Source organism: Mus caroli, unplaced genomic scaffold, assembly GCF_978045245.1.
Source record: "Mus caroli unplaced genomic scaffold, Mus_caroli_1 scaffold_5, whole genome shotgun sequence".
Lineage (NCBI taxonomy): Eukaryota > Metazoa > Chordata > Mammalia > Rodentia > Muridae > Mus > Mus caroli.
The window spans coordinates 138,746,043-138,756,509 of NW_028227260.1; the positions used below are offsets into that span (position 1 = coordinate 138,746,043).

The 10,467-nt window shown below is 37.1% G+C and overlaps 1 protein-coding gene across 2 annotated transcripts in view; it reads right to left on the reverse strand.

Annotated features, from left to right (window-relative positions):
- Positions 1-6,820: 6,820 nt before the first annotated feature.
- Rp2 (RP2 activator of ARL3 GTPase) overlaps positions 6,821-10,467 on the reverse strand; it is a 39,480-nt gene continuing 35,833 nt past the window's right edge. The window contains exons 4-6 of one of the 2 annotated variants that reach the window (XM_021153057.2): positions 10,348-10,433; positions 9,908-10,002; positions 6,821-6,892 (exon numbers count right to left, since the gene is read on the reverse strand). In XM_021153057.2, the coding sequence (XP_021008716.1) occupies positions 9,919-10,002; positions 10,348-10,433 (170 nt within the window). In that variant the 3' untranslated portion in view covers positions 6,821-6,892; positions 9,908-9,918. Of the gene's footprint in view, positions 10,003-10,347; positions 10,434-10,467 lie in introns of both variants that reach the window. The other variant, XM_029473585.2, reaches the window with a different exon arrangement.

Sequence of the window (10,467 nt, forward strand, 5' to 3'; positions counted from 1 at the left end):
GAAATTGAAAATATTGTTTAGGTGACAGAGATTTCTCACAGTGGTTTGTAGCAGGAAGTGTGTCATTCTCAGATCTGAGGCTTCTCCACCTTTTGTGTGTGGGGGGGCAACTCTGACATGAGTAGTGTGGGAAAAAAATCAGGGATTAGTGGTTTCCTGATGCAAAGACAGCTTGGGTTTGTACTGAATGTTGGGCAGAATTTGAGTATCTGCAAAGGGAGTGGGAAAGGGGATTCTTGATACAGAAAAGAATATAAGCAAAATACCTTATTTTTTCATTGATTGCCTCTGATTTAATAGTCAGAAAGCCTAATGTCTAAAGCAGAGGATTGATTTCTTGAAGCAATTATCGGTTAACACCATCGCCTGCGATAGTAACTATGAAAAAGTCATTGTTCACTTTGGGGGGTTGCAGGTACATGGGACATACTTGCTGTTCAGTTTTCTTTTTCTTCCCTCCACCCTCTTCTCCCTGCTGAGAACTGAACCCAGAATCCTTGGATTACTAAGCATGTAGCATACCCATGAGTCACATCCCCAGGTTGCTGTTCCATAGATAACAAGCCACAGAGCTCTGCTCTTCTCTACTGTGCCTTTACTCTCAGTGAAGGAGACTACAGAGGAAACAAGGAGACAGATTCTCTAGTAAGAACCCTAGCTAGGAGGCTGATGAAGTCACTGTAGGGTCAGTAGCACCCATCGGGGTTTTGAGGTTGAATGTTCAAAAGGAGAACATGCCTGAAAGAAACATTGCCCAAACCAGGCTAGTTAAGAGCTGCTTAGTGGGGGCTGGAGAGATGGCTCAGCGGTTAAGGACTGTTCTTCAAGAGGTCCTGAGTTCAATTCCCAGCAACCACATGGTGGCTCACAACCATCTGTAATGGGATCTGATGCCCTCTTCTAGTGTGTCTGAAGATAGTGACAGTGTACTCACATACATGAAATTAATTAATTAAAAAAAAGCTGCTTAGCAAGTGCAAAACCACTCAGGTGATTCTAAAATGTGAACAATGGAACCGAGAAAACTGTATATTGCCAGTAGAAAGAGATGCATGGATGGTAAGAGCAGAGTGCAGGCAAGGACAGAAGTGATACTTTCAGTTTAGTACATGGAAGGCCAGGAGGACTGTTATTTAGTTACTATTTAAATGCACACATTGAGCAGAAAGTTGGCATCGAGAAACTGCAATCAGATGGACAGCCAGCCATGCTTGGTAGGGTCCTTGAAGCTGTGAGGAGGTTTATGTACTTCAAGGAAAGAACAGAAGAGCCACAGCAATCCTTAACATACCTCAGCCTCGCATATTCCATTTACTACTTGGATATATTTTGACATACCAAACCTGGCTTAAAAAGTTGAAGACATTAAAATGAAATTGAGTCCCAACATGATGCCAGCTCCAGCATGACTTTCTGGATGTATTGATTTAAGCAGTTTTCAAAGCCTCCATTGGAATCTGAACCAGAATCTCCAGATTTAATCTCCTGTCTCAGGAATTTTCTCCTTTGCTAGATCTTGCATTGACTTAGAAAAACAACAACAACAAAAAACAAAAAACCATGACCACAAGTGAAATACTACCCTTACTTTCCCAATAGTTTCATCTCTTCTGTTCTTCCTGCTCCCAGGGAAGTCCTAATATGGCATTTTGATGGTGCATGAGAAAATATAATACTTAAAAATTTTCTCCTTACCTGTTTTTATTTCTAGCACCTCTTATCAAAAGAAAATTTGAGCTTTATATAACCAGTTAGATATAAATAATGCTCATTTCCCAGTTTAGATATAATAATGAGTGCTGCTAAACTTTTGGTATTAAATTGTATTGTCTCAAAGTATCTAGATTAGCCAAGCATGGTGGTGCTCACCTTTAACCTCAGTAGGTTGATCTGTGTATAGCCAGCCTGATTCACATAGCGAATCCCAGGCCTGCTAGTGCTGCAAAGTGAGACTCTGACACAAAAAAATACATAGAAAAAAAATCATAGAGATGAAAGTAAAGGAGTTAGACTCTTATTGTTCATGTGTTTGTTTTGAGGTAGGGTCTCATTATATAGCCCACAGTAGCCTTGAACTCATGGTCTTCCAGCCTTGCTCAAAAGTATTGAAAGTAGACAAGCACTGACCCACGTGGACATGACTGAATCTTCTACCATGATGACAGATGACGTGGAGAAAGATAAAGAAAATCTAGAGGATCTAGACAAAGAGGCAAAGTCCTAAAGCTGAAAAATTCGAGTCTATCAAAGTACTTGGTGAAAAAGACAGTAATCCATGTAAGGACTTAATCTAGGGAGGCATTTTAAAGAATAATGGGAAGGTACCTGGAGAGATGGCTCAGTGGTTAAGAGTACTTGTTGCTCTTCCACAGGACCTGGATTCAGTTCCTAATGTCCATATGGTGGCTCACAACCATTTGTAACCACAGTTCAGGGGATCCAATGCTCTCTTCTGACCTGTGCAGGCACCAAGCATGAAAATACACATACATACATGCAGGCAAAACACCCATTCATTAAAATGATTTAAAAAATTTTAAAAAAAGGATGGGTACACAGTGAAACAGAGAAGGTGTGAATAATGAAACATGTAGGGACTTTTTGACAAGATTAAAAGCACCCTTGTTAAGTATAGCAGCATGGGCAGAAGCAGGAATCATTCTTGTGAGGTATAAAGAAGCAACAATAAAAGTTGTGTTAACTGACTGAATGTCTCGCTGTTGACTGCTCCCTTCTTATCCTTTAATCTAGTTCTTCCTGAACTCCATTGTTCCACTGGTCACTAAGCAAGAATCTTCCTCTCTGAGCCCCAGGGCCAGTCTTTGGTTTGGAGCCAAAGGTCATTTCTTGCAGCTGTCTCTGAGCACGAATCCTTGCCTTCCCTGAGTTCCATTTCAAAAATAAAAAATAAAAACCCTGTCTTTAAAGAAGCATTTCCACTTGCTGTTTCTTTTTATCTTTTGCTTACCAACATCTTTTAACATTCAAATTTTATTTTGAACTCGATAATCCATTTACAAAGTTTAAAGATCAGGACTGTAAGAGGTATCAAATCCTATTCTCATTTTTTGAGGGTTCCATTTTTGTCTGTCATACTTCTGCCCTCATCACCTTTATTCACTCTTTCTTCCCGCACATAACTTTGCTTCCTCTTTTAGTAGTTCATCGAAGAATGGGGTTCATCATGATACTCCCATCCTTGCGGATAAGGGATTTTGTTGGAGTCACCATTACCTTCTCTTGTGCACAGCCTACTTGTTAATCTCTCCTTTTCCCAACTAAACTTCCGTGTGTGTGTGTGTGTGTGTGTGTGTGTGTGTGTGTGTGTGTTGTTGGAAAAGGCTTCACATAGGAAAGTGAGTCTTGTTTCCCTAGTAACCACAAGGGGACAGCAAAGAGGCTTACATTGCAGTTCAGTGACTATGGTTTGAGGTTGACAGGCCATCCAAACTTTCTGACACTCAGTTTTCTTTCCTATCCAAAATCAAAAATCGGGATTGTTAGACTCTTCACAGCCCTAAAACTGAGACTCAAATGAGAGAAAATGTAAGGATGGTATGGAGCGCTTACCTAGCATATGCAAGGTCCTGGGTTCCATCCCCAGCACCTAAAATTATTCTTAAATTACTTTTTTTTCTTTTTTTAAATTTTTAATATTTTTTATTACATATTTTCCTCAATTACATTTCCAATGCTATCCCAAAAGTCCCCCATACCGCCCCCCACTTCCCTACCCACCCATTCCCATTCTTTTGGCCCTGGCATTCCCCTATATTGGGGCATATAAAGTTTGCAAGTCCAATGGGCCTCTATTTCCAGTGATGGCAGACTAGGCCATCTTTCGATACATATGCAGCTAGAGTCAAGAGCTCCGGGGTTCTGGTTAGTACATCATGTTGTTCCAACAATAGGGTTGCAGATCCCTTTAGCTCCTTGGGTACTTTCTCTAGCTTCTCCATTGGGAGCCCTGTGATACATCCAATAGCTGACTGTGAGCATCCACTCCCGTGTTTGCTAGGCCTTAAATTACTTATTGTCTGTTTATAAGAACAATATAAAAGAGTCTATTAATGAGCCTATAAAACCAACCTGAATTTTACAATTGGAAGTGCAGCACACTGCAAGAAAACAGCACTCAAGTCCTACCTGCCACTTATACTTGTTTTTTTCTTACTAAGCTACCTAGTTGTGTGAGATGTATGGCCCTTACCACTAAACTACTTTAAAAAGCATCACATCCACTTTGTTCAGCACAATGATACTTAACTTTTATAAATTACTTGTCGTTTTCAATGGGCACAACAAGCATCAGTTAATTAGATGTCATACAATTTAAGTTATTTTTTTCAGTGTCTAATTAGAAGTGGATAAGGGTAAACCGAAGAAGTGAAGGCAGGTGACAGGAGGATCAGAGCCAGGGTGAGAATTCTGAGGGCTATACCAATTATGTTCACTATTTATAGATGAGAATAAGCCTTCACCAAGAAAGTATGAAATCAGTTTCTGAACATCTTACCACTAAAAGCCATAGTGTCATATACAAAAAGGGATGAAATATAATGACATTTCTATTCTCTAATATTCTCTATATACCAAGAAAGAAAACAAGTCAAGAGTAAAGGACTTACTTCACTTAACAAAAAGGCCTTCACTATTAAGATAGTGTAAATCTGCATAAGTCTATAAATCTGCATAAGCTGTTCTAAATACCTGAGGGAAACCAACTTTTAAGGAGGAAAGGTTTATTTCAGTACTTGTTTTCAGTCAGCTGGTCCCTTTCAGGCCTCTGGTAAGGCATAGTGACATAGAGTTGGACATATATAGCAAAGGTGTTCACTTCATGGTATCTGGGAAGCATAAAGAGAGTGGGGAGGGTCCTGGTTCAAATATGCCTGCCATCAGTCACCTTCACCAGACTCTATTTCCTAAAATCACCACCTTCTGGCAGTACCACAGGCTAGTGACCATTCCTTTAATACATGGACTTTAAAACTATTTACATATATATACATACACACACACACACACACATGTGTATTCTTTTTTCTTGAGATAGGATTTCTCTGTGGCTGTCCTGGAGCTCACATTATAGAGCAGGGTGGTCTTGAACTCAGAAATCTGTCTGCCTTTGACTCCAGAGTGCTGGGATTAAGGGTGTGTGACACCATTGCCTGACTATATTCTTTTGTAATTTCATATATGAATACAATATATTTAGAACATATCTATCCCCCAACTTCTTCCAGGATCCCACCACATCACCCTTTCAACACCTACAAGTAGATCCATATCGATGTTACAATGTTGACTGGCTTGATCTTGTAGAGAGGAACGAGGCAGGCAATCACAGCGTTGAAGGGTTAATTGGCTTGATCTTGTGCAAATGCTAGGCAGGCAACTATAGCTGCTGACTTTAGGAGTGCAGGGGCCCTATTATACTCAGGAGACACTATTTCATTTCAGTCTTCCCTGGCTCTTACTACAATCTTTCTGCCCCTCTTCTGCAATGCTTCCTGAGTCTTGGGGGAAAAATATAATACAGATGTCCCAAACATGGACCTTTTAAATTTTTCATTATTGTGACAGGGCACACATGTCAAGGTTAGAGGCCAACTATGTGTAATCAATTCTTTTTTTTTTTAAAGATTTATTTATTTTATGTATGTGAGTACACTGTAGCTGTCTTCAGACACACCAGAAGAGGGCATAGGATCCCATTACAGATGGTTGTGAGCCACCATGTAGTTGCTAGGAATTGACCTCAGGACCTCTGGAAGAGCAGCCAGTGTCTTAACTAGGGAGCCATCTCTCCAGCCCATGTAATAGACTCTTCTACCTTTATGTGGGTTCAAATTTATATTACCAGTCTTATACAGCAAGTTCCTTTACCTGCTAAACCTAACACAGGGACCTTTGAGAGATTCTTCAGATTGAAGCTACACTACTACATGACTACCAGTGACGTGAAAGCTTTTTTAGTGTTAAACTTTTTAAAAAGTATATGTTTTAAGGATCCTCTGCTGTTTTGGAAGTAGTACAGTATTTAAGATACAGTGCAGAAATCAAGCCACAAAACCCAATCCCAATGGATCACACTTCCTGCATTTATTTTGCAAACAAATTTATTCTTTGGGAATTTCATGTGTCATATTTTGAACATATTTATCCTTTCCCCCCAACTCCTTCCATAACTACCCTCTCTATCTTCCCCTTCCTTCTGACATAATTTTGTTTCTTTCCTTTCATCAAATCCAGTTTGTCTTTCTAGCTAGTTTTGTGGGTGTGGCCTGCCTATGGTCAACCTACCAGGGTCACATCATTCAAGAAACCTGATTCTCCCTCTCCCAGAAACAATCAAATACCAATAGCTTAACTCATGGTGGGAGTTTGTGCCCACCCTCCCTCCATGCAGGAATTTTTGTCTGGCTGGAGCATGCACAAGACTTGTGCTTGCTGTCACAGTCACTATAAGTACACAGTCATATGTGCACCTGCCTGTTTGGATCCGGAAAATAGTTTCCTTGATGTTATCCACAACCCCTGGATCTTTCCAACCTCCTCTTCTAAAAAAGATCCCTGAGCTTGGGAGGGACGAGTGTGATACAAATGTCCCACTTAGGACTGAGCTTTTAAAAGATAAAATGTTTTCTTGAATGGGTTTGAAGGCACCACGATTCTAGAGCTTGTAGAACTAACAGTATAGAATGAGCATCTTCAATTTTAATGTGTATCAAAATCACTTTCCTGTTTATAAAGAAAGCTTAAATATATCTTTTATGAGAAAAACAAAGTATAGACATCAAGAAATATCCAACAGGAAGCAATTTTATTATTGTGTTATCATTTCTGCTTGTTCTCAATGCTCCAAGTGTTCTTAATGTACTTGTTGAACCTTTATAAGTAGAAATAAACATAATGTTATCTTTTTACAAACAAACCAATTTGCACTTTCAGTATTTGTTTTGTGAGACAGGAAAGGAGGACAAAGACTGGTAAACTTGACAATAAAAAATACCATCTACTTTTATAAACCTGAATGAAAATTTATCACACTTCTTTATTTTTTGAGACAGGCTCTTGCTATATAGCCCAGACTGGCCTGGAATTCAATATATAACCTAGGCTGGCCTTGAATTCCTGAGTATTAGAATTACAATTATATATGCTATATCCAGCATGTTTTTAAAATATGGAAGGAAAGATGCCTAATCTTACCAAATATTCAGCCATAACAAAATGTGACTTATTTTAGCAAAGAAAACATGATGTAAATTCCTTATATCAAAATATGTTTCTTCCTTTTCATTTCTTCAGAGTACCTTGTGTATATACACATGCACATATATACATCAAATACATACACACTCAGTATAACAGTTCATTTCTCATTAGTATAAAACAGAGATTAGACCACTTTATTTTGTTTTTAAAATTAAAACTTGTATAACAAAACACCCAAAAGAAAATAAAAATTTTATCAAATTTTGGTACAAGTATGAGTAAATATAGAGTACTCTTCAAAAAAGTAGCATCGAACCATTTTAATTTTAACATTTATTTCAAAGCACATTTTTAAAACACTAGATAAATTTACATATAAATGCTACATATAAATATACAGACCCAAAATATAGCAGTACTATTAATGCAAGAGAAGTAAACTAATAAGATGCTTAAACAAATATGACAATAAAAATCAGTTTTCATGGCTATTAATTTTTCATGAATTTAAAAACTATTCAGAAATAAAATGTAGTTAGTATATTATGATTACTATTGAAGTCTAGACTTGCAAAAACAACATAAAAGTACTTGTAAAAAGTTCCTATCTAAATGGATATAAAGTTTCAGGTTTTGGTTAACATACTAAATTTGGTGGGAAAATCTTTAATGTCTCCTTTATATAATATTCTTGAGTTTTTACACATCGTATTGATACGATAAAAACTCAATGTATAGCCCCTTATAACATTGCATTTCAGTTTTGAAATAGCAAGTATTGAGATTAATTCAAAAGTGGGTAAAGAAAATTAGTAATATAATCAAGGCAGAAAAGAATGCATTTAATTTAGCTTAGCTCAGGGAAACGTTAATGCCTCTGATCACTATTTGCAAAGTCCATTTGTAAACTATGATAGAAATTATTATACCTGCCCTGCCAGCAGTTTTTATTTGCACCTTATGAGATCATATTGACTCTGTAGAACATGATGCTCTTATAATAAAAGAAATGTTGAAATGCTGATAGTAGGCTAGACACAGTGTAGGTACTCAATATTATTAATTCAAAATAAAAAAGCATTATTTCTACACATTTACAATTCAACATGATAGTTAGAAGTTGGCCTGAAAGTTTCCAAAACCACTTTAAACAGGAAAATACACTTTTGGTAACAACCATGGAAGGAATTTTTACAAGTGGCCATTTTCAATCTCAGTTTTATAAAAATAAAAGTTTCCATTTTGATTCCTGTAAATGAGCCTATGAAAGCTGTTCCTGTTCCCTGCCAAATATGATAAAATCGCCCTATCAGCACTTTCAGAACTGATTAGTTTAGATAACAATACACCCTATTTCAGTTTCCCTTGAAAACTGAATCTGTGCACCTTTAGACTGGATCCATCAATGTGTATTTCTGAACAATTCCCACTCCTCCTTCAGGAAGTTACTATTATCAAATGGAATTGAGAAATAATGGTTTCAAGTAACCAAAACTTTAATCATGAGAAAAAAAAATGGATGGAGATTTTGAATAACCTGTCTAGATTATCATCATACCTAAGTGTTCCTTACTTAAAAGTCATAAGATTTGCTCTAGGTCTCTTGCTAGTCACAACAGCTAGTCACAGACAGTGATCACCTCTGTCAAAGCTGTTGCTCATTGGTGTTCTTTTTGTTGTTGTTGTTTGGTTTTTCGAGACAGGGTTTCTCTGTATAGCTCTGGCTGTCCTGGAACTCACTTTGTAGACCAGGCTGGCCTCGAACTCAGAAAATCAGCCTGCCTCTGCCTCCCGAATGCTGGCATTAAAGGCGTGCGCCACCACGCCCAGCTTGGTCATTGGTGTTCTATAGTTTTATGTTGTATCTAACTTTTTCTTATTAGAAAACTGGAGAATCATCTGGCAGTTGTTCTTAGAAATCAGCTGTACTACTTGGAAGTAGTCCTTAAAACAGCAATGCCAGGATCAGTTAGAAGTATTTGCAAAGCTGGTTATCTTTGCTTTTTCTTTCTAATAGAGTCTTACTTGCCAAAGCTGTTCTTGAACTCCTGAACTCAAGTGATTCTTCCACTTAGGCATCCCAAGTAGCCTGGGACTACAGACGCCATGACCACATTCAGCTTTCAAATACCCATTTTTTAAAAATCTCCCAATTTACAAAATAGTATGTCAACTCCATGTACAAAATCCCATTAGTCATATAATGCAAGAAGGAAATTATTATTTAACTGGCTATGTATATATTTTTTAAAGTGCATAGGCTTATTTAATTTCACCTAGTAACAAATTCCTCTAAATTAAAAGAGAAAATAAGAAACAAAATATATTCTTAAATGAATTATCATAGAGCACTAAGGTAAGTTGGAAAGTTTAAATTACCAGAGATATGAAAGAACTTTTAATTAGGAATAAAATCATGATCATTTCCTAATAAGACTATTGTATGAAAAGAAATAAAACTGCAAGCTTATTGAAGCAAATTAAATAGTTTATAAGATGATTAAAACTACTCAATTTAAATGAATTATTTTAGATACTCAAGTAAATGATATGGTATTTAAAGAGTTATTTAAAAATAGCTTTTAACAATTATAGCATTAGTAAAAATTACTAATTGCTAAGTGACTAACATATGTAAGGATATTATCAAACTGTCTGTATATAAAGGATGGAAGGGGCTTAATACCACAATCCGCTTCATATCCCCATCTGGATCTCAGCAAAGTTATAGAAGCTATCAACATCTCCAGATGCGGTCTCCTTCTTTTCTGATACAAACATCTATTCCAAATACAAAATAAACAAAAAATTAGTTCTGTAGCCCTTAAATGTCAAAGGCTACCTCTTCCAGAACAAAGTCACAGGTTTGGGTTTTCTTTTTAAGTTTTTAGATTTATTTTGTATGTATATGAATGTTTTGCCTGAATGTATGTAGTATGTATACCACACACATGCCCGGTTTCCTCAGAGGTTAAAAGAGGGTGTTGGATCCTCTGGAGCTGGAGTTACAGATGGTTGTGATGGTGATGTTAAGGGATATACCATAAATACAAGTACTATTTGATTATAAGGGAAAGGAGATAAAATGGAAAGCTGGATTGAGATATAGTCAGTAAGATCTTATACCTTTGTCCCGTTGAATATCCCATTTACAATAAGGTGACATTCTTGTACAGCGTCATCTCCATTAAATTCCAAGGCAATCACAGGACCTGAAAGGAACCCCAAGAAGTGTTTTCATAGCAG